Raw genomic sequence first — 27,947 nt, 5'->3', positions numbered from 1 at the left:
ATCCCTCCCCCGCCGCCGGCCCGCCGCAGAATCTCGACCCCTCCCCTGCCCGGGCCCCGCGCCCCCCCTCCCCCACCCCGGCCCCCGGGCCCCGGGCTCTCGACGAGCAGCCTGCGCTCCTGGCGCCCTCATGTCTTCAAGGGACAGTCCGCGCGGGTTGACGTGGTGTCTCGTTCGGATCTCCAGGCAAGACCTCAGCTCCCGCGGCAGCATCAGACCGGCCCGTCTCCCCGCCGCTGCGCCCCGAGGAGGCGCGGAGTGCCGCGGCCGCCGCTGAGCCGCCCGCTGCGCCCGGGACCCGCGCAGCCTCAGCCCAGAGCGCGGCGCGCGCAGCCCTGTCACCCCTCGCTCGAGGCAGGGGCGGCCGCTCGGACTTCGGCTCCTGGGGGTGCGGGAGGCCGGCGGGGGAGGCGTCGGCCGCTCTCGCCCTGCTGGCGGCAGCGGCGGCTGGAACCTTGGCCGCCGCCTCCTGTGCGCCCCGCTGCCCCGCGCGACCCCAGGATTGCGAACTCTTGCCCCCGACCTGTTGGGAGGGGCTCCGCGCTCCTGCCCTCGGCCCGGATGGGTCTCCTGGCTGGGACTCGGGCCACCTGGAGTTAATGTCCAACTGGGGGTCTGCGGAGACCGGATCCGAGGTGAGTGAGGGCGCAGGCGGGGGTGGCGGGGGCGGGGGGCGCCTGCGTGGCCAGCGCCAGCGGGCAAGGGGGGCTCCCGGGCGCCTGAGGCAGAAGGGCGCGGCTGGACCCCGGAGCGGCAGGGAGAGTGAGAAGTAGGTGAGAGAGGGAGGCGAGAGAAGTTGAGCGGGAGAGGCTAGCCCCGCGGAGGAACAGGTTGCCTTTTCTCCACGTAGGCAAGGATCTACGGAGCCCCTGGGCACCGCAAGCCTGAGAGGAACAGTTTCCTTCCCCATCGCGGCAGGGCGCCCCTCTGCCAAGTACCCAAACGACGTGGGGCTGGGTTCGTCTTCGAACCCACCAGAGTGCCTCTTCCAGACGTGCAGCCGCAGAGGTGTTAACACTGCCAAGAGTGTAACGTACTGTTGGGCTTGTTTCGGTCTATTCCGAGGAAAAGCTCAGGCCCGGGGAGCGACTGCTGCAAAGGTGCTGAGAATCTAAAAATAGCGGGCTCATCTGCTCCCGGCGAGGTCCTGCGGGGCTGCGTTCTTCGCCCAGTTCGAGCCCGTTTGCTCGTACTTTCCTAATGCCCTCATCCTGTCGAGGTCAGGGGAGGGGACAGTCCTGGCCTCAGGGTTCCGTCTCCAGCAGACTCTTGGGACTTCTGAGGTCTGGGCTAGGCCATAGAGGTGATTATTTTGCCGACTTCCTTTCTCCCGTGCTGTCTGCCTCCTTCCCCAGTAACACCCCGCCGCTATTTTGCACCACCTCGGGGCTGACCCCACTGTACTTTGGTTCACGCCCCATCCAGTGAAAAAGAACCTTTATCCGGCGGGAAAGGACCTTCAGCGGGTCCCCCAGCCTCCTGGCGTCGCGCTCCTTTGGCCCCGGGCAGAATCCGCCTGCGGAGCCGCCGAGAACTCCCAGGGAGGGCCGAGCGGCCCCAAACTCGCCACGCTTGCGCTCATTGGTGGGGACAAACAACTCTCGGCCCCAGCAGTGAATAGGTTAGAGCGCGCCTCCGACTCTTCCCCTGTATTTTCAATATTTACTTAAGTGTTTCAGGGAAGAGATGCAACTTCCCACCATCCCACCCCCGCGCGCACCCCTCCTACGCAGCCCTCAGAGTGGGATCCGCTGGCTTTCCTCCTTGCTCCAACCCTCCCTGTCTCACTGTGCCTTCACTTTGGTGGTGGAGCTGTCGCCTTTTCAGTGAGTGACAAAAGTCGGGGGGCCAGGAAGCCCGCCCCCCTTCCTATTCTGGAGGAGATTCCTAGCGCTCCCGGGCCGGGGCCCTCGAACAGACAGACCCCTCCCCAGCTTGCTCGCCAGAAGCGCCCGCAGTCTTCTTCCTCCCGTCCTCTTGGGTCTGGCAGTTATGGGGGTAAGAGGGGGGTAAATTCTCCATCCAAGGACACCAGGCACTGTGAAGACAAGCAATAGACCTTTCAGTAGTTTCTGTTCCCACCCGCAAAGAAAACCCTCGAATTTATAGCGAGCCCCGCCCCCACCGCCTCCGGCCTCGGCCGGAGACTTGGATCTCGCAGGCAAAGCCCAAACAAACCTCCCCAGCTGCCGCACGGGAGGCTGCGGGGGCGCTGGCGGCGGGATGGCTCGCCCCGGCAAGGCTGTCTCAGCGGCGCAGGGAAAGGGGTGTCTAAAAGGAGGTTGCCAAGGAACTACCTCAGGCGAAGTGGGAGAGGAAAGCTCGGGGCAGAGAATGGAGAGGCAGGAGCTTAAAAAGCGGGGATGTCGCTCAGGACAGGTTCCCGGGCTAGCTCTCGGATTTGGGGAGGATTGTAGCGGGAGCGCTTGTTCTCCAGTTTTATACTTAAAATGACAACACAGCCTCCCGGCCGCTTGGGCGCTGCAGGACTCTGGCGGATTCTGGTGCCCCCTGGTGCCGGGAACTCAGAATCGACACGCGGCGGCTGCTGCAGACCTCTGGCTTTTCTGAGCGTCCTTTCCGCCCCGGGCCTGGGGACCCACAGAGGGCAGCGCCAGTGGCGCTTCCCTTTTGCCCGTTGGACCTACACCCAGACCGGGAGCGGCCTGCCTGGCACGGGCGCGAAAGCGGGGTCACCTGGTGCGGCCGACTCCGGGAGGAAAGCTTGATTGGCGCACGTGGTAGCACATTAAACTATTCGCGCGTGTAGCAAGGGCGAGGGTTATGTGGAAAACACGTCCGGCAAACGCAGATGTGTTTTAGGAACACGACAGAGAGACGAACGGGGAAGCCTCGGGTTGGAGCCCAGACTGACTCAGGACAGCGTCCCAGGAAACCGCGGCGCGCGCGGAGTCCCCAGACCCCCGCCCCTGTTTGCTGCCTGCACAGACCCGGTACTAAAGAGCCACTAGGACCCGAGCTGGCCCCGGTGGAGGAAGGAAGCTCCTTCGAGGTGCTTTCGGCGCCCAGCGTAGGGCGGGAACGGGAGCCTCCTCTGGCGAGGCGGAGAGTGTTGCAGTTTCCTCTCTTGCCAGCTTCGCCACACTTCTAATTGAGGCTCTCAGCGTCCAATTTAAAAAGTCCTCGGTCGTCAAGCGGAGGGGGGGAGGGAAGACCTTCTTAATGCGGAAGGGAAATCTGGTGCCTCTGTCGCTTTCTGCTGGCGGGCACCGCGATTTGGAACGGCGCCTTAGCCCCGCGCCGCCCTGCGCCCCAGCCCGCCACTATTTCACTCGCACCCCGGGTCTGGCGGGGCCGGAGGGGCAGGAGGGGCAGGAGGGGCAGGAGGGGCCGGCGCCCAGAGAGCGGCAGGCTTCGCGCTGCCCGGATCCCTGCGGCAGAAGCGCCTCTCTGCCCTCATTTTGCAAGTCGTGGTAGTTTTCCTAGGCCTGCGCGCGGGACCCAAAGGCGTCGCACTTTCCCGGGTTTTCAAGCCAGCCCGCGCAGGGCGAGGGCTCTGAGCCGCGGGTCTCTCGGAGTTCTAGTCCCCGCACGTCTCCAGAGCCCAACAGCTGCATAGAACAGACGCCCAAGGGATGGAAAATGCATTCGTCTCCGCAGCGGTGGGAGGTGGCGGCCGAATTAAACGGTTTCCTGGGTGGCCAGCCCCCGGCCGCGGCCGGAGTTCGGAGTGGGGGGCTGGGGACGTCCTGGAAGGGAGGCGGGAGCGCCTGGGAACTACAGTGGCACCTCGGTTCACAAACTTGATTCTTTGCATGATTCTGGCCACAAGCCGAGTTGGAGAAGTGAGTCAAATTCAATGGTTAGGTTCAGTATCGTCCAGACAGGAAAGGGTTGAGGGTTGTTTTGGGTTTTGGTTTTGTTTTTTTTCATTATCTGGAAACTGTCTTTCTCTTCCCCAAGAAAAAAATTCAAGGAGGTTTTCCAAAGAATACGCTTTCTTGGGGAATGCAGTGGGGGGTAGTCAACGCCATTAATTTCATAATGTGAGGAGTCTCTTCAGTCACTTGTTCCCTGGAGACTAGCACACTGCGATTAGGAAGGGACAGGGTAGCTCCGAAACCCAAGGTGGCTGGTCCCTCTCCACCCCTCTTTGGGTGGGGCTTAGTCCCGAGTTTACTGTGGCTTTTTCTCCTCCACTCCCCGCCTTGTGGCTCTCCTTCTCAGAAGTGTAAGGCCTGAGAAGCCAAAAGGAGCCCTCTTGCTGAGACCGGGAACCTCCATGGGGTCTCAGTCTAAGCCTTAGGGTGAGGTGTAGCTGAGCAAGAGTTCAGGCGACCAGGGTTGTGAGGTGCAGGGAGCTAGCAACGCCTGAAGGGAATGCGACGGAATTTCACGTAGCTACAAAAATAAAATCAAGAGTTTTAGATTAGGATTTTCCGGGGGCTGGGGATTTAGCTCAGCGGCAAAGCGCCTGCCTGGCAAGCGCAAGGTCGTGAGTTCGGTTTCCGGTACCGGAGAAAAAAACCAAAAAACTAGATTAGGATTTTCCTAGACAAATACAATCCCAGACCAGCGGCAATGGTGAAGCATTTATTGTGCTCACCGCCATAATATCCCCCTGGATCTTTTCCAGCGTCGACTTTCATAACCTTAAGAGGTGTGATTGGTATTTTTAACCCAGTCGATGCTTCAGAAGTTAAGTAACGTAACTCAGATATTTCCATGCAGACCAAAAGTCTCCAAGTTCCTACCAGTGGCAGCGACAACTAGGTGGTAAACTTCAAAGGATGGGGGCAGCAGGGAGGGTAGTGGTTCCACCGAGCTCTGGCCCCTGTACACACACACCCGCCTGGGAGAAGCACAGTCCCAGGCAGACACCTGATTTTATTGCCAAAGGCTTGTCGCTTGTTTGGGTCAAGAGCTGGCTCTAAAGCCTGAGGGGTAGTTGCCAGGCCAGGAAGAAAAGTCTCTGGCTGGGGGCCAGGATGGGGGCTACGGGATTTACCCTCCAGGTAATGGGGTGATGGCGGGGCGCTCCAGTAAAGGGGACAGGCCAGCGATTTCTGTGTTGCTTTGTTGCAAGGTTTCCTGGCGGGGACGGTGGTCATGCTCGAAAATCTGGCCGCTGGGTGAGGTGCCAGCCACACCCGGGGCGCACCGGGAAGAGGAGCCGTCGGAAGCCTTGGAAGGAGGGCGGAGGGTGCCCAGGGAAGCCCGGGCAGAGGAGGGTGGTGACGAGTTTGGGCGAAACGACCCGCGGGGATGCTGGGCCAGGGCAGCGCCACAGCCCTGGGCGCCCCAGTCTAACTCGCATTCTGCCGTTCTCTCCCCGCCGCCCCGCCGCCCGCCCGCGCAGGTGCCGCCGCCGGACGGGACTCTAAGATGAAGTTATGGGATGTCGTGGCTGTCTGCCTGGTGCTGCTCCACACCGCGTCCGCCTTCCCGCTGCCCGCCGGTAAGAGGCCTCCCGAGGCGCCCGCCGAAGACCGCTCCCTCGGCCGCCGCCGCGCGCCCTTGGCGCTGAGCAGTGACTGTAAGAACCGTTCCCTCCCCGCGGGGGGCCTCTGGAGGACCCCGGCACCCCACCCGCCGCACACACGCACCCCAAGCCAGCTCTCAAGGCTTCGTGTCTCCGGGCCAGGCCCTGCGGGTCCTAATGTCCCCTTGGGGTGTGTGGCTTCCCAAAGGCCCCAGGTGCCTTGTCAATGAAGCAGTGTGGTTTTCCTGGCCCCAAGGGGATTCATGCGGACCTTTTATCACGCTGAGGAGCAAACATTCCTCCGCCACTATCACCGCAACAACACACACAAGCTGTTTCCCTTTCTCCCCTTTTCTATCACAGAGACACATTCCCATTTTTTTTCTTTCTCTCGTAGCAGTTTGTTTTGCTGTGGCTGGATGTGCTTAATTCTCAGAACTATTGCACTTTCAAGAGGCTGGCTTTTCACAAAACCAAGCCAGAGACAGAGAAAACACAGAAGGGCCTAGGTTTTCAGAGTATGCATCTGGGGAGTGTCAAGTCAGTTCAGAAAAGTTCCAGTTCTAGAAAGATGTAAAGGTAAATAGTGCAGGCTGGGATGGGGAAGAATCTGTAGTTCATAGCCCCGTGAGCCAAGGTAAAACAAATGCTAACTTGTATAAGAAAAAAAATTATTCTTATCAGAAAATGTCAGTGACTTACCTCTCAAAAGTGAACACATTTCAGAAGCAAGTCACTTAGAGTGTGTCAAGTGACTTGACATAATTTACTCTCTGTTCCTCAAGACTTGAGCATAAAGTGAGGTGCGCTAGATTACAAGTTATAAAGAGACCACAGGGGAGGTATGCAGGTAACAAAGGTAGCAATAGACAATTTGACACAACCCCAAAGTAAAGTAATAGGGAGCTGCACGCCAGGATGCCACACTGGCTTTGCCCCACCCCCAAATGTTCTTCTAGCTTGAAACATACTCTGGTCCTAATGATGGGAGCAGCCTGGCGCACATCAGCCAAGCGCTAGGAATTCCCTAAACATGGTAGCCTTGGGCTAGCAAACACCCATGAGAGGTGAGGTACTTATTTTATGCTTAGTTATAACAAAAGCATCTTCTTGCACAAGTCCCAAGAAAGAAAAGGTGCATATTATATAGACAAAATAGGGTTTCAAGAGTGATTCAGGGTTAGAAAGAGAATGTGTTTGAAATTTAGGTACCTGCTCCAAGAGCTTCCATCATTTAATTACATACACCTATCTTTGAAGGCTTTCCCTTCGATCACAAATTTGGTGTACATAATTGTTCTCCAATAAAAATTAAATTTAAAATGCCCTTTGTGCCATTGTCTTCAGAGCAGTGTGCAGTGGGAGTTAAGTAACTTATTTTTCCTTCAGTGAAACAGGTTAAGTCAGGAACAGACACAAAGTGGCAAGTTACTAACTTGGATGTTTAAGAGAGAAAAATGACTATGCCTGATTATAAAGCTGATTAATTATTTAATGGAGGTTTAATGGCCATTTTAGTATCTTATCTACCTAACCTCATTAAATACTGGCTTCTGGTTCTGGCTGTACTTTCAATTAACTCTGGAACAAATTGCTTACTTTAGAATCTATGAAGAGTCTACAACCATAGACTAAAGGGAGGCCTTTCTGCTCCAAAATGCCAGTGGCTATGAAATTTGCTCCTTGGCATTTCGTACTCCTGTCCCAACTGTCGTTTAGGAGGAGATTCAGGAGCAGAGACTAGACTCACCCAGGGAACTTTAAAATTTGATGCTGGACCTCACCCCAGAAGATTCTGGTAATTAGTTTGGGGTATGGCATGGGCATCTTTTAGACATTCCCCAGGTGGGTCTAATATGCAGCCAGGGTTGAATCGCTATAGCTTGATAATACTAAGAGAATCTGCAGTTCATAAAAGGTACAACCCACACAGTAAGCAAGTTAGCATTGATCCTACTGATTGCATGAGGGAGGGCATGACGTGTGGGAAAGGAGTTACTTCCCTTCCCCCCGCCCCACTGATGGTAAGTCATCAGTAGACAAGATTCTGACTGTTCTGTTCTATTTGAACCAGCACAACATACTCAATTCTGTTTATCTATAGGAAGACTCAATAGATCCTAGAGGAAACCTGACAGAGAACTGTTCTCAAAGAGAAAGTGAACTGAATCCTAAGCCAAATTGACTTCTTTCCAGGTATGTTCAATTTGGTAGCAAGCTGTCAGTGCAGGGAAGGCAAAATAATGACAGTGTGCAGACTTTGAACTCTTAACCAGTGTCAACATGCCCATCATCGTGCTGACATTTATATTCTGCATTATACACGGTGCAACTGGTTAAGGCTTATGTAGAAAAACATTAAGTCACGTATTTCATTTGAAAATAGAAAGTACTATAAATTCTGTCCTCTATCTCCTTTCAGATGCTTATAACTTAGTAATTGAGCAAAAGAACTTTCATTATATTAAGTCACTGTGTGCTTTTCAAGGGAACTGGAACTATACCCATTCCACACACTCACCCTCAAGAGTGCGTGTATTCTGCTGCTTCCAGCACAAATGAAGTATCCAGAATTCAATCCATACATAGCCTGAACTAACCATAATTGGTTAACTTCCTTGCCTACAGGTTGACTTTAAAGCGAGTGGCCCATAGTGGTCTCCTGTACTACCTTGTAACTTGTCTAAATTCAAGGACTTGTGATTTGCCTTTTGGAGCATCCAAGATTTTCTCCTTAGCTACCTTTGTTCACTTGTGGTATTTTTGTGCCAGTATCTTCTCCAAAGGGGCATAGAGTTAAGTGTGAGGAATCTTCAAGGTAAAACTCGCAGATATTTTAGCATTTAAAGCTGAAAGGAAACCTTTCTGGTTCTGAGATCTAAAAAGGTAAAGCAGCTTGTCCAAAGTGCCAGAGATCCATGATGGCAGGATGCAGGTCTGCTGAAACTGGGACCAGCGTTTCCCCAGACGATTGAAATGCAATTTTTGTGGGAAAGGGAAGCACCTTATTTAAGAGGAAGTTCTTCAACTAAAACCTGTCACACAGATCCCCTGAATTTATCGAAGGTTAATGCATTGTAATCTTGTTCCATATCTCAGCTCTAAATCTGTTTTACACCTAAAAGCATAGAATGTGTGTGGTTTTACAGTTGTGCAACCTGAGCATACATATCTATTCAGCAAGTAGTTAATGTGTGCCTGTGTGTGCCAGGCTGTGTCCTCGGTGCTTAGAGTACCTTGGTACTTGGTCTCTACTAGGTGAGCCTTGGTGTCTAACAGGTGAGACTTTTCACCTAGCAGAGAAAAGTCTTTGCCTAGTGGAACATACTTTCCTATATGAACAAGAGTGATAGATGTAAAAAAATAACCATGAAGGACCCTTGGGTTGACAGAGTGGGCTTAATATTTTATACAACTAGAAGCCAACTAGAAGAGACATTATTACATTGTTAAATTGTAATTACAGATAATCCTCAATTATAATACAATGGGATTATATCCCACCAATTTGGTAGCAAGTCATGAAGTATCCTATAAAAACGATTTTTAAGCAAACTATCAAGTTCTTAGGCCAACAAAAACCTAAGTAAACCATTATGTAACTGAACAATAACTTGCAAGATGACCAGGTGAGAGTCTATGCCTTAGGTGCCACCACTCATAATCTGCAGAAGAAAAACACAGAGCAAGATATCAGGAGGCTTCAAAAAAAGAGCACAAGCTAGTATATATGGATCAGACCATGTTTGTATCTCAGCCTGCCACTTACTTAACCAGCTGCAACTTTACGTCTCTTCAAGCCCAGTTTCCTCATCTGTATGACAGGGATAATACTAAACCTGCCAAGGCATTAAATGAAATACTGTTCTGTGATGCCTGTGCTCCATAACTAGATATCATAGTTGTTATTTGCCAACTCCTCCTTCCCAAGGCTCCTCCCCAGGTACCCAGTGAACTCCCTTCTGCCACAACTGCTGCCAGGACTTTCAGCCGGCTCAGCACAGTATCAACAGCAGCAGAAGTGCTGGCTTGCATGAGGCTGTTTGGACCCCATAGTTGGTTGGTCAGGCTGGCCTCGCCTGAGATTCTGTCCCCCGCCCCATCAGCTGCCTTTGGCCTTTCCCAGCTTTCCCAGTCCCACTCTTCCCCAGTTGCTGAGCTCAGGTACTTCCTGTGGAATTTTCCCCACCAGCCTCCCTTGGTCATGTGAGGGAGCCTCTCTTCCCCTATGAGAAGAAAGGGGCCAGGCCAGGGTGAATCCTCCCTTTAAGTGTTAAGAGGGTATGAACTGGAAGCTACCTATACCAAGAGGGAGAAGTTCTGTTTTGATTGATCCTGGTTGGGCATTTAATTTAAAATATTTCTGAAATCCAGCAAAAAAAAAAAAAAAAAAAAAAACCGCTAGTAAACTTTAGTAAATGTTCAACTCATTAGTATACAACTAAGGAAGCTTTTAGTGCTAGGTAGATGTTAAACTTCCAAATCTAACACTATGAGATGTAGCATTTTAAATAAATAAGCACCATCCACCCATTGCTTCATGACTGTATGGTGGAACAAATACCATTAAAAAATAACTACATAAGCTAGCAAGGGGCTCTTCACTTGGAAAAGATCTGTTGGAATTAAAATCCTGCAGGTCAGACTCTTTTAGGAGGCACTGATCCCTTACTTGAGGTCCAACACCAGCATCTCCCTCTGCCCCTGTCTGGAGACTGATTTCAAAACATTGCTATTGAGAGAAATACAGTTAAGACTCACTTTGAATTGGCAAATCTTAGGGTATTATGCTGGTCCAGCAGCCTAAACTTCACAAAAGTCTGTTTCTGCAGATAGGAAAACAGAAGGTATCTGGTATTTTGCTTTCCTGACCTTGCTTTGATTTTGTCTTTATTTAGCACTCATAGCCTTCACTTGCCGAACATATTTGTTAGTTAATTACCTGAGTTCAGTCAAAAAACATCAAGTGCTTTTCAGTTGCTAGGTGCCGTGCAGCATTAAAAAGGCAAAACTGTGAATTTAAGTTGTTTGTGATCTAGTTGTGAACTGTACATAGGCAGGTGGGCAGATGGACAAAGGAGTGGGTAGTGCCAGGCTCTATTGAAAGGGGGTTACTCCGACTGAAGTCATGACAAGAATTCCTGGCACTGAGGTCCCTGGGATTTGAAGATTACAGCAGAAAAGAATTCAGGAAAAAGGGCGGATTTGAGCTGGTACTTGACAGGCATTGGAAGGAAAAGGGAGACATTCTAAACTAGGGAGCAGCATGGGAAAGTTTGTGGCCATGACATAGGGAAGGTGTAATAACAGAGACAGGACACAGCAGTGTCCAAGTACTGGACAGTAAAGAGGCACTGGGAAGGAGTGGGAAATGACAAACACCTTGGCAGGTGACTAACAAGTATTTTCCTACAGAAATCTAGGAAAGAAAGGGGTTGCTCCATTTTCGGTGACAGCAAGTGCTTCAGAGCTGTCTTGCACCAAATATTAGCCAGGCTCCCGTGCGTGTGCTCTATAGCATAGGCATATTCTTTTCATTTTGCAGTATTGTGCCATTATTTTTTATAAAGCTTCTAGACATAGACACAATCCAGTCAACCTATTAACCCTTAAGTAAGTGAATAAGTACAAATAAAAACAATGTTGAAGTTGGGGTCATCTGTTTTGAACAAATAAGTTTATATCTCATCCTAAAATCAAAGAAGACTGAGCTCTTCTGGACAAAGTTGTCTGTTTTATAGGTGAAGAAATGAGATGCGCAGAGGTGTCTAAGGTCACACATCTAGTAACTGGCAAAGCCAGAATTCAAACCTCAGACATCTGGTCCCAAAGCCAGGTTTTTCTTTTTTCCTGGCTTAATATAGACTATGCTGTCAGATGAGTAGATTAAGAAAACACAAACATTTGGCTTGCTGATAATAACATTTCTGAACCCTAAAACACAGATTTCCAGGAAAACCACACTAGATAAACAAGAAATAATATTCAATTTCTTTTAGGTACCTTTTTTGATTTCCATTTGGACCATGTGGACCTACGGTGTTATTAACAACCACCATTTTAAAGCCTGGATATAGACATTTTAAGGAGAGAAACTTGGATTTTTATAAGAATCCCTATAAGAGTGATACTTTTCACAATTAGAGAAGGCTGACCATCTTGGTGACAACGCAAAGGCTCCTCCAATAGCTTGTGGGAACTGCTTCTCAGATCACTCCCATTCTGCTTAGGAACAGGGACATTCACATGGAAACCAATGACAGCACAAGTGCCAGAACAACTTGCCCAGTGGGGACAGGAGTTGGTTTGCATCAGCAGGGTGTAGGTCACCATCAGAACACAACTACTGTAGCTCAGACAAAGCCCACTTTTGTGTAACTTGGATAAGGTAAGGGAGGTAGAAAGGCCTGGCTCTAAAAAGTCTGTGGTATTCTATTTTGCATGCAGCCCTGCCACTAAAAATGTTGGAAACTATTGTCCACTTTTATATTGACATCTAAAATTTTTCATCATAAATTTAAGTAGTTGTATCACTATGTCATTTTTGGCCTAATCAGGAACTTTATACATGCTTTAAATATATTTTTGACAAAACTTTGACCCTGCCAATATTTTCAATTCTTGGAAAAGTCTCAACCTAAAGAGTCCAAATAAACTGGCCTTTTAATCAGAAAAGGTCTGACTTCATTTTCAGTTCTGATACATATACTGATTATATACCCCTTGATAGCGATGGCACTTCTGGATCCTAATAACTAGACAAATAGATGGACAGACAAGCAGATGGAAAACCCAGGCTTGCCAGGAGTCTGGCAGGATGAAGCGTGGGGTCACTGTTTCAGTACTCCTTGGGTAATTTCCACGCCTCTCTAGCAGGGACATCCCCAGGACGGTGAGCACCCACACACCCTTCACTAAGACTGGCCTCTTGGTAGGAACTTGTCTCTTTTTTCCTGAGAATTCACTGCAAACATCCTAACATTAAATACTTCTAACAGGCATTTTCTAAGAACAAGTACAATTTTTTAGTAACAGTATCAAAAAATTTCACATCAATATAGTACTGTTATCCAGTAGCTAGTCCATATTCCAATGTCCCAACTGTGGCAATAATGCCTTCTGTAATTGTTCCAAATCCAGGGTCACAAATTGCATTTGTTTGCCTGGTCTCTTTGTTCTTCTTTAATTTAGAATTGTTCTCAAGTCTTTTATTCCTCCATGGCATTGACAGTTTTGAAAAGTCTGGACTCTCTTGCTTACTGTTTCCCAGACTGCCCTTCAGTTTGAATTTGATTATTTCTACATGATTACTTTGAGGTAAGCATCTGGAGAATACTATATTTGTGATGCTCTATCTTCACATCCCGAGGCATCTGTTATCAGTTTGCCCCCAAAAGCTCCATGTTCCTGAGTGTCTTTGTGTGTCCCTTGAGGCTGCCCATCCCCAGGCCAGGTGGTAGGAAGTGTCCCTCTCACGGTAAGCACATGAAAGGCTTCAGAGCGGGTGTGGGGAGGAGCCAGCACAGTTGGCAAGCATAGTTATAAGACACAGCATGAGTAAGGTGAGGAAGTAGACACTGGTTCCCTTAAAGCTACCCACAGACCTGCAAAAAGCCTTCATGTGTCCCAGAGGGACACATGCCTCAGTCTGAAGACAGGCAAATATCACTCATGGGAATCTGTAACTCACTGATTCTTGTGTGATTCATTGTGAGGCATTTCTAGGACACAGAGAAGCACCATAGGTTCCCAAGGTTGGCCTGTACCTTCTGCCCACAGACCACTATGCTAGGGGCTCCAGGGCCTAGAGAAAGATCTCTCAGTAAAATATACTAGCCTAAAGTGGACCCAGTCTGGATCCCCTTTGGGGTAATCTTACTTGCTAGAAAGCCCTCTAGAGACTATAGAGTCTGTCTTGTGTAGCTACCACCCGTCTAAGCATCACTGAAGAATGACCACGGATGTGGCCACCGTGCAGAGTTACTTGAGGCCTATTTTTCACGTTTTCTGTGAGCCAGCTCCTGAGCTCAAAGCTTTGTTATATTAACCTGAACACAGGTAAACGTGCGACTATCCCTATGTTAAAATAGGAAGACTAGGGCTTCCTGGGGGCAGCAACATAACCGGGTCTGGACCAGGGCAGCTGAGTCCAGAACTCTTCATTCTCACCAGTCCACGAGATCATTTCCTGCCGGCCTGGGTCACTCAGATATGACTCTTCTGATGACACCGAAAAGGCCACAAGAAAAGAAATCAGGCACTGGAGTTTTGCAAATGCAGGTATCGCAGAATGAAATCCACACCTAATATCTGAAGAGGCCTCAAGATTCCAGTAAATTTATTCACTGGGGGTAGAAACTATCTGACCACAGGAATCTATAAAACAAGGTCAAAAGATAGAGAACTTTTTTTTCTCCCACTTTTTTGTCCTATCTTCTGTTAGTTCTTTCTCATTCTCCGCCAAGTCCTAAGCTTCTCAGTCTTCATTTATTCATTGCTCAGCTGGTCCCCTGGGACAGGAAGGGAGCTGAGGATTCTGTGGGCCCCCCAGGGGCATCCTGTGTCCTCAGGCTGGAGGCAGCGCTTTGTAGGGAGGAGATTTCCTACCAGGGCCCTTTGGAGTCTCCCCCACTCCCACCACCACTTGCCTCTGATTACACTACAAGGCATTATTTTCCCTCCTGGGTTTTTGTGCACTTAATTTTGCTAGGTAATTCCTCACCCTTTCCTGTTCAGTTTTTTATAAGAGCAGGAACACAGGTCACGGCGTGTGCCTGTTAGCCCGGGGTGTTTATTGCTGGCTGTGGAGTGCTTTTAGCTCACACCAGGTGTCCATGGGTTAGCTAACAAATGGACACCCTGTTGGGTGTTTTTCCGACTTAAAAGCTAAAGAATGGGCATTTTCCCCCTCCGGGGGGCCATGCTGTATTACTTCAAAATCATTAGCATAACTATAATGAAAGGATGGGCCACATACTTAGAAATCAGAGCAACTGGAATAGGGATAATGAAATGAATATATTGTTTCTTGAGTGGGCTTTTTCGGCTATTTGTATTCATGAAGTAATTTCCAGTACATTATTATTATAAGTGTTCTTAGCTGAGGTGTAGGCTAGCAGTTCGAAATATAGTGTAAGTAATAAGTGTGTGCCGTGTGGGTCAAAGTGGGTGGAAATGGTAAATAAAATGGCATTTTGGTGGGCAATGTGGCTTTTACAAGTATACCCTAGTCTCCTTTTCCTCTATTCTGAAGTGGTTTGCATTTTGGTTGGTCTTTTTCTTCTGCCTTGAGAGAATCCAGAAATGTTTTGTTAAAACAACAAAACACGGGTGTTTTTACAATGCAAATACTTTTCAAATAAACTGATGTCATGCCTTATTGTCAACAAGCCAGTGGTAATGGAGAGAATTCACTGGTAGCTCCGAAAAGGGTCACAGTGACTTTGTAAATCGCTTCATCTGGTGATTGCTTTAGAAAAATGGGTGCTATATACCCCTTTTGGAGTTAACCCAAGAGTAGTCTATGATGGGCTTTCAAACAATAGATGAATTCTGTATCCAAATAGGAAAGCACAAAGATGGTCATTACGTAATGGAAGATGCACCCCTATTCAGTGCTTTGTGACTTATAGGCTCTGTTATTATTATGATTAATTATTAATTAATTCAAATAAATGAGAAAGGGACCACTTTTAAATAGTAGCAGATGAAGAAACTTTTACAGAATTTTTCAGAGAACTGAAACACTTTCATGGACTCACACCATCCGTTTCAGAGGTCCCTGCAGATCAGAGAAGAGGGAGAATTCACAGCACAGTGCATAGACGGCCATCTAGGACAGGTTGTGGGGTCCTTATGATCCATTTTGTGCCAGTTACAGTAGACAGTTCTAACCTTGGAGTCACTGGCCAGGAATAACCTAAACATACTTGCAGCAGCAAAACCAAAAATGAATAATATGGAGATTTTAAGGAAAAGGTGAGATTAATGTTTGACTTCTGGTTGATGGACACTAAAGGAATTATAGACTGTGGCTGTAATGTGTCCTCTCAGACAACACTGGGTCTAGCTCTGCTTTTGCAGATGGAAAGTGAGGTTGAAGAATGTTTCACAATGGAATCTGGATTTTTTCAGACACAATTACAGGGTCCTTTCTGCACATCCTTTTGCTTCTCTTAAACAGGGCACTGGGAATAACATGCTGGTTTGAGAGAGGATTAGTGATGGTTATTTCAAACATAGCAAACCCGCTGAGCCAAGAGGTTGAGTGAGAGCTGCTAGATCCTGATGGTGGGGACTGAACTGAATCTGCTCCCTGACAGAGGCAGCTAAAACCAATGTCTGGTAGCACTTTCCAGCCAAAGCTTGGACTGTCCACATCTCAGGGCTTTAGAGCTAGCAAGGGTATTGAATTGACCTCAGAAGGGTTAAGTGACTAGTCCAAGGTCACGCGGTTGGTCAGGGCCCAGCCCAGGCCTGGAATCTTGGGCTCTGTCCTCTCCAGCTCTGCAGCAAGAGCCTCCTCATTTGGTGCCAGACTGAGCACGAGGAGCTTCCGGAGACAGGTCCTCTGTCTGAGTCTGCCACGCTGCTGGCTGGTGGTGTTCCGGTTCTGACTGGGGGCTTGCCAGATCTGTCTTAGAGTGACATGCAAGACCAGGACACAGGAGAGATGCCCTGAATGTCATGCGTTTTCCATATTTGGAGACTATTTGCTGTATTCTGTGGCCCATGGCAGCTTATTTTTGGAATCTACTTAACGTACCTAAGTTCATCCTGAATTTTTCAGTAGAAAGTTTAGCTCTCACTTCCTATGCTGAGTTTGGTAAGTAGGTGAGATGAAGTGAGCATATCTTGTGCTTGTTTCAAAGTAAATGATCCTTTGCCTAAAGACTTGAAAAGGTGTGAGGTAGAATTTTTCCTTAAAAAGGCAGCATGCAACACTAGAGCTAGCTTGAGCTTTAAAACCAAAACAGCCCATTATTAGTAGCCATGTGGTCTTGCACAAATACTTGTCTTCTCTGAACCTCAGCTTCCCGATCTGTAAAGAGAAGATAATGTTCAATCCTACATTAGTCTTATAGGGATAGTGTCAGGTTCAAAGTCAGTGCTACACGAGAGTAGGCATCCACTCCACCTTTACACTGATATATTTTAAGTGCTTCAAGGAAGCTATTAAAATATAACCCAGTGAAATTTTATAATGTGAGGAATTTTACAGGTAGTGCTTAGCCATGCAGTTCTTATAATAACATTTCAATATTAGTGAAAGAAAATCACATTTGTATCTTATTGAAAGGTGAAATTTACTTATCTCCAAAAAATGGCATTAGTCATTTTTGAGATGTTATATCATTCCTAGGCTGATTTTTCTTTTCACGTACATGCATGTGTGTGTAGATGGAGATAATGTCTATTTTTCAGATAGTTGGCATACACGGCAGTTTGTACAATACAGATAGGCAAAGAATGTCTCCCACACTGGTAAGGCTCCATTTTCTTGCCGTTTGTGGACAGCCTGTCTCGAGTGCTCTGCAGGTCAGAACCTGCCCAGTGCCTCAACAGCCCCAGATGCAGCAGTCTGAGGCCTCATGCCCCAAGGCTAGCTCCATTCGAGGGCTGGGCACTGCCCCAGGTGAGGGCATTGGATGCTGATTCCAGACACATCACTCACCTGTGTGGGCCTGGTTAAGGCAGCAGCTCACACCTGCAAAGGTCAGTATGTTAACCCTTGGACAGAACTTGAGCTGGATGCCTTGTGGTACAGTAGATAGGAGGGTCCTCCCCAGAGGAAGAAACACCTGTGCTTTCTCTCCAGGGCCCTGCCTCTGCCAGGGCTGACTTGGCAGAGCTCAACTCTGGCCAGGAGACCTCATCTCCCAGAGAGGGGCACCATGGATATTAGGGTCAGGCCCCTCTTTCCTCAGCAAACTTTTCTCCATCCTCAGAGTCCAGTTCCACGCTGGGTGAGGAGTCACTTTCTTGCTGCTGAGGCAACAAGCTTGTTCTGCCTCTCTCTTGGGTTCACAGGTTGAAGACATAGGTTACGAGCCAGCTTAGATGTTCAGCAGGGCCAGGATAAAGGCAAGAAACATCTATAAGCGTATACCCGACCTTCTGATTTAAATACAGTAACCTGTATTGTTTCTGAGAGAAAGCTGACATTTTAGGAAAATACTTTGCCCACTGAGGCTATCTTCACTAAGATAATATTTTGAATTATGTAATTTTGAGTTCAGCTATTAGAAAGAATACTCAGAGCCTTCACTGTTGTTCCTATAAAAACTCAGTCAACTTTACAAAAGAGTCAGTCTCCCAGTCCTTTGTTCCTAGGGTGATTTCATTATGTTTGTGCATAATCCAGGCAGATAAGTTCCTTTCAGTGAACGGTCTGTTCCCAGAGTTGCACCCCGGTACAAGGCTTCATTTACCTAAATGGCTCTGTTAAAGGGACACAACAAAGTTAAAATACTTTAAATAGAATAAAGCCAAGACTTCAGCATGGATGACGCTGAGGGATGACTTATGTACCCTTGAGGATTTTTTTTTCAGTACTTTGCTTTGAGATGGATGTTTTCCAAGATATGTCTTCTAAGTGTGTTTGAGAAATGAGCAACCGTCTGACCTACCTGCTTTGTTTTGTTTTTAATGATGCTCTTCTTTTGTGGCTTACAAGTATTTTATTGTCGAAATTAACTTTAGTGAGGGCTGTTTGTGTATCTCACATTCTGCCAGGACTTTGTAAAGTAGAAAGTGATACCCTGCTAAGGTTTGTGTTGTTTGTTTGTTTTGTTTGAGATGGTGTCTTGATATTTTGCCCAGGATATTCTCAAGCTCCCGAGCTCAGTCCTGCTACCCCAGACTCCCCAGTAGCTGGACTACAAGCACATGCCACTCTATCCAGTGCTGTTAAGTCTTACTTGAGGGAACTAACCCAAACCCTAGCCCTGTTCCTTTCTCCTCGGCTCAGGGAATTGTTGGAAAATTGGAGCAACTGTGGGCTTCTCGGTTCATCTTGTGGAGTTACTTGCCTGGGCTGGGCTAGATGCTTCTGTGGAATTCTTAAGAACAGACCCAGTGATGTTTGCCCAGCCCCCGTCTGCAAAGGTATATGGCTCCTAATGCCCCCCAAGACCCCACACTGATAAATTGAGGTTCTCTGTGAATTAACTCAATGGTATCACAAAGCCTGGAATTAGGAATTTAGTTGGAAGAGTCAGTTGCCCATTCCTGATTTCCACAGTTCATATCTATGTAAAATTTTCCAAAGAAATATTTAATTTTTGTTCTATTTTTTAAGAATATGAAGGAAGGAAGCCTTCAACTCAATAAAAGTCACATATATTGAACTTAATATTTCTGTAGTAGTTACAAGGTAGGAGAGAGACTTTTCCATCAAAAGGAGGAGTTTTCAGTACTATATCCTCAGTTTAACACATCAGATATTTATCCAAGAAGCTTTCTTTTTTGTTTGTTTGTTTTTTGTTTTGTTTTGTTTTCCCGGTACCAGGAATCGAAGTCACAACCTCACGCTTGCCAGGCAGGCGCTGTGCTGCTGAGCTAAATCCCCAGTCCCCAAGAAGCTTTCTTTTAACTTTATTTTTTAGAGCAATTTTAGGTTTACAACAAAATGAAGAGGAGAGTACATAAATTTCCCATATATTCCTTGCCCCCGTACATACATAGCCTGCTCCATTATCAACATTTGCTACAATTGATGAACCTAGGATGACATAAAATAATCACTCAAAGTCCATAGTTAGCACAGGGGTTCTCTCTCAGTCTGGTACATGGTGTGGATTTTGACAAGTTTATTATGGTATATATTCACCATCATCAAGAAGTCTTTTAACTCCTGATTAGTAGGCTGTTAACCGCACATCATCCAAAATCATAAGCAGTTGGGCATTCACGTTCTGCATGGGCAACAGAAAGGGCCAAGTGGAATTTAAGGAAAAAAGCACTAAACTTTCTCATGAGTGTAAGTATATCTCAAATGTTGCATTATTTGTCCTGTGCAATATTTGGGATGACTTATATTGAAATTTTATTCACTATCTGAAATTTAAATTTATTAGGGCACTCTTTTTTTCTGGTAAACTAAGCTGTGATAAAGCCATGCAGTCACTATATCTTAAAAGGGAGGAGGAATATTTTTCAACAACCTCAGAAGTATCAGGAACTAAGTAAGAATGCTGTCAGTGCTGATTCAAATTATTATAACTCTAGTAATATGAAATTAAGTAGCTTTTATAAATTTATAAATCTGTAAACCAGGGTAATTTGAACTCTTGTAACTCAAATATTTTACCATTACTTTTGTTAAAATTTTAATAATATTTTATCCCATTTCTGATTAATCTTCAGATGATTGTTAACTGATGTTCCTATGTTCTTAAGTTAATGATCTGTTTAGGAGCTGAATAGAGCTGGGGACTTCAAGTGTCAGTCCCTTTGTAAAACAACATTTTTATTTAAAGACTCCTTTATGTTTTGGTCAATCACTTAGAATATATTCATTTTAGAAGTTCCAGGGAATTCTTAGGAACAGATGTACCTATTTTTCTAAGAACAATCATGATTTTTCTACAAGTACAAGTATTTATTTTTAAAAAGAAATACAGTTATATTTATTTCCTCTTTAATAACTTATTATGGAAAGAAATCACAAATAGCATAAACAACTCATTTTTAAAAATTAGTTCATTTTTTTAAATCAGAGTGATTTAATTTTGTCGTTGTTTCTGAGAAAACTTCCTAAAGGAAGACCAGTTAAAAAGCAGTCTAAAGGCAAGGAGGCATTAGGAATGCTCTCCCACTCTCTGGGCCCTTGAAAACTCTTCCACTCAGGAGCCCTATGTCTGGGAGCCCAGCTAGGATAAGGTGGGTACTGAGGGCTAAGCTTTAACACTACAGGAAGCTGTTAAGGAAGGTGATGCTGGAGGTGGTTCTCATGGGAGGTGACTGTGTCATGCAGGATATCAAGTCCTGCCTATGTACTGTGTGATATAGGCTGTTTATTTTGGAGCCTTTCATTTCAAAAAGATGCAGTTCTCAGTGAAAGCCCTGTGTCCCCTTGAAAAACTAAGAACTCTTTCTTTCTTGTAGAAAGTGATTGATTCACTTAACAAACAGTATCAAGACCTCCAGGTACCAGACCCCATTCCTAGATTTGTTTGTGATTTTGGAACTGGCATTCTATCAGAGAAGACAGCTCATACATAACATACCTAACACCTCAGATAGTGTGTTAGAACATAGCAGTGTACGGTAGAGTAGGGGGGAGCGGGGCATAGGGAGTAGGGGTTGGGGACATATTGCATTTTAGACAAGGAAGTCAGAGTGTGACTATTGACCATGACATTTGAGCAAAAACTTGAAGGAAACATGGAGTAGCACTGGGCTCCCCTAAGGAACAGACAGCGATCTAGGCACAAAGGAGTCAGCCTGCACAAAAGCCAGAGTCCCTAGCTCTGGTGCTCTATCTGGATGGTTTTGCCCCCATGGAGACACTTGGCCATGTCTAGAGACATTGTGGTTGTAGTGACTAGGACCGGTGGACACTGACATCTTACAGTGTGCAGGACAGCCTCCCACAAAGAAGAATGATCCAGATCAACATGTCAGGAGGCTTAACACACAAGTAGTTAAGCAACCCTGCCTATATTTCATTTTATACCATAGAATACCTGCTATGCTTTAACAATTAAATAGTTTAGGTTTATGGTCAAATAATTTCAGGTTGGGTAGGCATAGTCTACTCTTCCTGTGATTTAACACAGTCCTGGAAAAAGTACCTCTTGTTCACAGCTCTTCTTAGGTACGTTTTTCTAAGCCGCATATAATCTTAAAGAAACAAAATTGCCTGAAAATAGGGCCGGGCGAACATAAGGCATAGTATCTAATAGTTCAAGCTTGATTTACTTTCCCTTTAGAAATGTATTAAATTGTCCCGATTGAGTTAATTTTCCTCTTACTCAGTTGGCGAAATACTGCACCAAATGCTGAAATACCCAGAAGACATCAAGAGATTGCAAGTTCATACTGCTTTAATCGGAGGTCTCACACCTGGTAGTGTCCTCTCATTTTTCCCTATGGGACCTCCTGAGGTGTACATCTCTCATCTTATCTGCTGTGTGACAGCCTACATCAGAGACCGAGCTTCCCCCCGGGGTAAAGGCTGCATCCATCCGCAAACAACGTCTCATTTCATCCACTGCTGTGATACATTTGATACATTTAAATCACCATACCTTTTTGTTAAATTCACACCAAAGAAAATGGCAAATTAGTCTCTTTGTTAGTGAGATATAAGTTGTTTTTCCATTCCTTATAGTTTTTAAAGTTTTAAGGTAGAGTTGGGTTCTAGAGTTCTTTTTTGTTCTGTCCAAATGTTCTTCTCATCAGCCACACAGTGTCGGGATGAATTTCAGGGACGAGCACTCAGTATTCCATATGAAAGTCACAAGGTTGGGAGGTGTACTTTTCTTTTGGCCTCTAAGACAGTGTTTCTTCAAGGTTAGCCTATGAATTGTAAATATCACAACCCCTTGGGGGCGTGTTAAAAATGCAGGTTTCTTCACACACACACACACACACACACACACTCACTCACTTCTTGGTCTCCGAGGGTGAGCTAGCACCGTGCATTTCAGTGAGCATTCTGAGTGTTTTCCTCGTGTCTTAGTTACTTTCTCATTGCTGGGACAAAATACCTGATACCCATAAGTTAAAGAAAGAAAGGTTTATTTTGACTCACAGTTTATAGAGGTTTCAGACCATAATCAGATGGCTTCGGGGAAGGGCAGCATGGTAGAAGGGCATGGCACAGGAGAAAGAGTTCATGGCGTGGAAGGCAGGAATCAGAGAAGGGATCAAGGGAGAGGAAGGATTTATACCCTGTCAGGCCAGGCCCACAGTGACCCACCTCTTCCCATGAGGCTTCACCTTCCAACATTACAAAACCCAGTTGTAAACCCATTAGGGGACTAATCCAGTAACACACTCATGATTCAGTCTGCTCCCCAAAACCCCACCAATGTGTGTGTGAGGTTTTGGAGGAACATTTAGATATAAACCATAACATTGCACAATAAAAGAACCAAGCTCTAGGCTATATTCCAAGGCAAGAAAAGAGCCTTCAATTGTCAGCCTGCTCACAGCCCCCTCTTCTGACTTCCTAAAATAGGCTCAAATGTAAAATACACTTGTAAGGGTTGGATTTCTACAAGGAAGTGGATCGCCCACCACAATAGTCTCTTCTTCCAACTAATCTTTCTTCTGCAGAGTTAGAGGATACATATTAACCTCTGTTTTTAGGGAGTTATAATGTGCACTTAGCTTAAGCGGCTGAGCTTTCACTGTGGGCCCAATTTGCACTGACTTTAGGGGGCACTTTGATCTAGAAGACTGCCTGAAATGGTCATTGTTGTCTCATGTGACATTTTCTGTTTTCTTGTTGAACAGCAAATATGCCAGAGGATTATCCCGATCAATTTGATGATGTCATGGATTTTATTCAAGCCACCATTAGAAGACTGAAAAGGTCACCAGATAAACAAATAGCAGTGCTTCCTAGAAGAGAACGGAATCGGCAAGCTGCAGCTGCCAACCCAGAGAATTCCAGAGGAAAAGGTCGAAGAGGCCAGAGGGGCAAAAATCGGGGCTGTGTCTTAACGGCAATACATTTAAATGTCACTGACTTGGGTTTGGGCTATGAAACCAAGGAAGAACTGATTTTTCGGTACTGCAGCGGCTCTTGCGACGCAGCTGAGACAATGTATGACAAAATACTAAAAAACTTATCCAGAAGTAGAAGGCTAGTGAGTGACAAAGTAGGGCAGGCCTGTTGCAGACCCATTGCCTTCGACGACGACCTGTCATTTTTAGATGATAACCTGGTTTACCATATTCTAAGAAAGCATTCCGCTAAAAGGTGTGGATGTATCTGACTCCAGCTCCAGAGACTGCTGTGTATTGCATTCCTGCTACAGTGCAAAGAAAGGGACCAAGGTTCCCAGGAAATGTTTGCCCGGAAGGGAAGATGAGGACCAAGGAGGCAGAGGCGGAGGAGGAAGAGAAGGAGGAAGGCAGCCATCGTGGGAGCCTGGTAGAGGGAGGTCCAGCTATAGAAAACTGGATGGGAGAGAGAAAACAGCCATCTGGGTTCTCCAGGACAGCAGCCGAAATCACCAGAAGCTCAGGGCTGGCGTCCCTGGTTGGCTGTTGTCATCATTTCTTCTGATACAGTCCACCATCACCAACCACGGTTGCAGTCGCGGATGTACTCAAAGAACCAAACCAGTGTATCTCCTGTGCTTTGTTTTCACCTGTCTGAGGACGTCAGGCAAACAGTGAGTCTGGTGTCACTCCTTGTCATTATGTTCTACTGCTGAAAGTAAGAAAGATTTATTTTTCTGTCACTCAGTGGATTCATACCCTGGAAAGGAGAGGGGGAAAAATAGCGGAGACACAAAAGCGGAGACACAATTTAAAAGCCGAGGCCTGAGGTTGACTACAGCAAGCCTCTGGGGGAATGGTTGATGATGAATTTTGAACACAATATGTGGGGTAGGAAGAAGTTGGCTAGGAACCAAAAAAAAAGCTGTCTTCATGATGAAACACAAACCTGAAGGTATTTCCTTTATGTCCTTGGAAACAGGAAGCGATCATGGTTTTCGACAGCATTCTCCTAGGAGAGCAAGCAGGGAAGGCCCCGCTGCCCCAGGCCAGGGAGACCCATCCCAGGGCCTTCGGTTTACAGAAAGACAGATGTTACATACCCAGCTCCGTTGATGCATGGTCACCAGTGACCAGAGAAGCTACTCGATGCAATGCATCTGTTTCAGATACAGAAATATAGAGAAGATATTTATTGAGATTTAAGTTATTGTTATTTATTACCATTCACTAATGAATTTCTCTTCTTTTCCCCTTATTTATTAAAGTTTCTTTTCAAAGGTGCCAAAGTGTATATGCGCGCAAAATGCAAAGAAAGGTAACAAAAGGAAATTTTAATTGGGAACAAGGGTCCATGCTTTCCAAAGTGTTAAAAAGGTTTTCTCTAAGCAAAAATCACTTACTTTACCTTTTTAAGAAAATCCCTCATTAATTTCCCCAGACTTCAGTCTTTTTCCGTTTGTATTTTTTTAAGCGTGTCAGAAGGAGCACCTCCAGGTTGGCTCCCTTTTTGGGGGCAGTGTGCAGAAACCACCAGCTTGGCTTCATTTCTTTGCTGCTCCAGCACCGAACAGATATTGCCGTATGCTCCACTCTCTGTTGTAGTTATTGCCCCCCCCATGTATCTACCTGTAATATGCATAACCATATACATAAAAGGTAAAATGCCTGTCGTGGGCAGTCCTGGATTTAATGTTGACCTAAAGCAAAGTGAAGGACCCTGTCAGGCAGCCATGGTTTTGCCCTGACCTGTGGTGTCTCTTCCTCCATCACTGCCATCCACCCCTGCCTTTCCGAGAACCACAGGTGCATAGTGCAGCCAGCACCATACCGATGCCTGGTCCCCTACAAGCCCCTCGGCTATTGCCTGGGGTCAACTCTTGTAGCACCTACTCACCTGAAGGCTTCCTGGGGAGAAGGTGGCTAAGAAGGATGGACAAGGAAAATGCATGTGGGCCAGCCGCAGCGCGCGTGCACACACACACACACACACACACACACACACACACACACACGGCCTCACCCCCAGAGCAGGGTCCCTCTTTGATGAAAGAGCTCAGGGGAAGAAGCACAGGATGGAAGCAGCTGCCACCTCTGTGGCCCCATGTGAATTTTTCTGGCAGCCAACCTATGGGTGATGATTAGGCCCTATGCTAGAGCTTGCTACACACGTTATAAAAGGGCTTTTTATCCAGGAGCTAATCTACCACTACCTAAGTGGCTACTGGCCACAAAAGTAGTACACATTTAGCACGTATAACCTACTGGCCTCCCTCAAATAATTATGTTATTTTTGCAAAGTAACCAAGAAGCAGTTACCAGACATCTTCCCCACTCATCACCCTCAAAGACCCAAGTTCTCCATTGTTCTGTCCCTCTGTCCTTTCTGTACCCTCGAATGACAGGGAAATGGAGGAAAAGGGTTTCTCTCACCCTCTCCTGCTCAAAACAATGACATCCCCAGCTATGCAGCACAATTTGGATGTTGCCCCAAATTCAGAGAATGCTGGCAGATGTGGTGGCTGATGTTCCCGGGTATCAACCTCAGCCCCAGCTCCCCAGAGTCCTCGCCCAAAGGGGCTGCAGGGTTCAATGCGTGGTGACAACTTGTTCCCAGCATCACCTGTACATCATAAGCAGGTTCTAATGGGAGCAAATTGCTCCACGAAATCCACAAAAGGGTAAAGTTTGTGATTTTTCTTTTTGATCATTGTGATCACCATCAGATACAGTAAAGAGTGCACTTCTTTGGAAGTTCTGACTTCTCTGATCTGTCCCGGTCGTTTGTGTTATACAACCAAAGTTCTCTACAGACTTTATTTTTGTACAATATCATTTTGTAACTTTTTACAAATAAAAACTCATTTCTATTGCTCTCTGTACTTCCCTACTTCCTCATGTTCCACCGGACTTATGGCTGGGCCAGGCAGCTATCCACAGGTATTTACTACAGACTATCTCCCTCAACACCACACAGCCCATTTGTTGATCAGTGGCCACACCCAGCAACTCCCAGCAATCAGTCGATGGGGAAAAGGATAAGTTGTTCTCTACTTACTCAACAAACACTTATGGTGTGTCTATACTGGGTCAGGCGCTGTTTTAAACATTGGGGACCCAAAGGTGACTGAAACAACAATATCTGAGCCCTGGTGGGGTTGTTATTTTATTTGGAGGGAGACAGGCAATATTCAAGGGAGTAATGTGTGTTGATCTAGGTGATGGTAAGTGCTATGGAGAATACAAACAGGGTACTGGAATAGAAAATAAAAGGAAAGCTTGCTTTATTCAGAGGTGACATTGAGGCTAAACTTACAATTCAGTGCCAGTAAGTCAGAAGCATCCCGTCTGGAGAGGGAAAGCAGCTGCGGCAGCAAGAACTTGGTGCCACCACAAGGCACACGTCTGAGTGAACACTATGCATGTTGCCCCTACACAGCAGTGTGGCAGAATGCTCGGAACTGTGCATATGGTAGTTGTGGCTTAGCGTGTTCTGGTGTGAACAGAGTGAAGAGAGGAAATGTGAGTGCTCCGGGCTGAGGGAGGGGAGCGCATTTCCTCCTCACATACACACGCCCCGCTCTGGTATGGCGCCCGCGTGGCTCCTCTCCTAGTCACCAATCAAGACCACCAATGGGCAGCACTTAATGTGGTGCTCGGTCTGCCAGGCATGCAGTGCCTCCTCCTCCCCGTACACACTGTCCCTTACCTCAAGACTCAGTGAGACCACGAGTGAGAACATATGGGCTCAGGTGTGTGGGGTCCTCCTGCCAGGGCTGCCTGGCAAGGCTTCAGGGCAGTGCTGAGGATAGCTGCTTTTTTTCTGAGCCAAAATACAGGGAGAGGGAACAACCAGGGAGAAACCTCTCACTTTCCTTCACTCCCTTGTGAGATCCAGTCTCCTAAAACATGTTCCTGGGGTTACGGTGGGATGGATGTTCCTCAGAACAAAAGGAGCAGCACAGGATAATTTTGGAAAACACTGAGTTAAATAACATCATCTCATTTTTAAGTTAAAAAAAATCACTGTTCTGTAGAAATTATCAGAAACTTTACTAGACCAAAGAACAGTTTGAACATGCCAAGAGGAATGTAATGTGCAGAACTCTGGAACTGGATTTGACCTGGCGACAGCTCATTGTTTCATTTTCTCTCTCATTTCACCTGATGACTGCCCTGGAAACAACTTCAGGCCCGGTTGCCTGTGCCTTTAAGCTGCAGGGTGAGCTGAGACGTGGATGAGAGATAATTAAGGGGCAAGAACACCTGTCATTAAACACACACCCACGTGCGCACACAGATCCACGCTGGGTATTTGGGCATTGTGGTTTCTTGCTCACTATGAATAACAAAACAACCAGTGGCCAACTTTGGAAATTTTACTCAACTGAGAAAGGGAAATCCTTAGCAATAAAAAAGGAAATTTTCACCACGCTTCACAAAAATTCTTCCAGGCTTGAGTCATTTCAAACTGCCTGGCTCCATCCTCAGGGCTCGCTGCTACTCACAGCCTCCGAGGGAAGGTTGCCCTCAGGGGCATCCAGCTCCAAAGCTTCAAGTGGTGGGAAAGCACCAGACAGAAGCCTGGCCCCCAGGCTCCTGTGGTCTCCTGTGGCTTGTGCCACTCTACCTCATTCTGGTTTTTCCTATGTTAAGGAGTCATCTGGGCTGTGGTGAGCATTGAGAGAAGTGCACTGAAAAGAACTTTTTTAAAAAACCATACACTCCCAAGACAAAGAAGGACAATCAGAATTTCCTAGGCCTAAGTCTTAAAACCAGAAACAGCCTCTGTCACATGTGGTCCTGCTTCAGCTACAGCTGATTT

General features: G+C 46.8%; 1 protein-coding gene across 7 annotated transcripts; it reads left to right on the top strand.

Annotated features, from left to right (window-relative positions):
* The first annotated feature begins 284 nt into the window (after window positions 1-284).
* On the top strand, window positions 285-25,996 carry Gdnf (glial cell derived neurotrophic factor). Of its 7 annotated transcripts, none has more exons than XM_005386221.2 (3): window positions 285-635; window positions 5,321-5,419; window positions 22,910-25,996. In XM_005386221.2, exons 2-3 carry the CDS (start codon window positions 5,347-5,349, stop codon window positions 23,392-23,394), a joined length of 558 nt encoding a protein of 185 aa, XP_005386278.1. In that variant the 5' UTR covers window positions 285-635; window positions 5,321-5,346; the 3' UTR covers window positions 23,395-25,996. The 7 variants fall into 7 exon arrangements, with proteins under 7 accessions (XP_005386278.1, XP_005386280.1, XP_005386276.1 ...); XM_005386223.1 differs by having other exon boundaries at window positions 5,321-5,497; XM_005386219.2 differs by lacking the exon at window positions 285-635 and adding an exon at window positions 2,744-2,954.
* Window positions 25,997-27,947: the final 1,951 nt, after the last annotated feature.

This window comes from Chinchilla lanigera, unplaced genomic scaffold (genome assembly GCF_000276665.1).
Source record: "Chinchilla lanigera isolate Chin_1 unplaced genomic scaffold, ChiLan1.0 scaffold00025, whole genome shotgun sequence".
Classification (NCBI taxonomy): Eukaryota; Metazoa; Chordata; class Mammalia; order Rodentia; family Chinchillidae; genus Chinchilla; species Chinchilla lanigera.
Note: the sequence above shows the minus strand (reverse complement) of the source record. Positions and strands in the feature narration are given on the sequence as shown.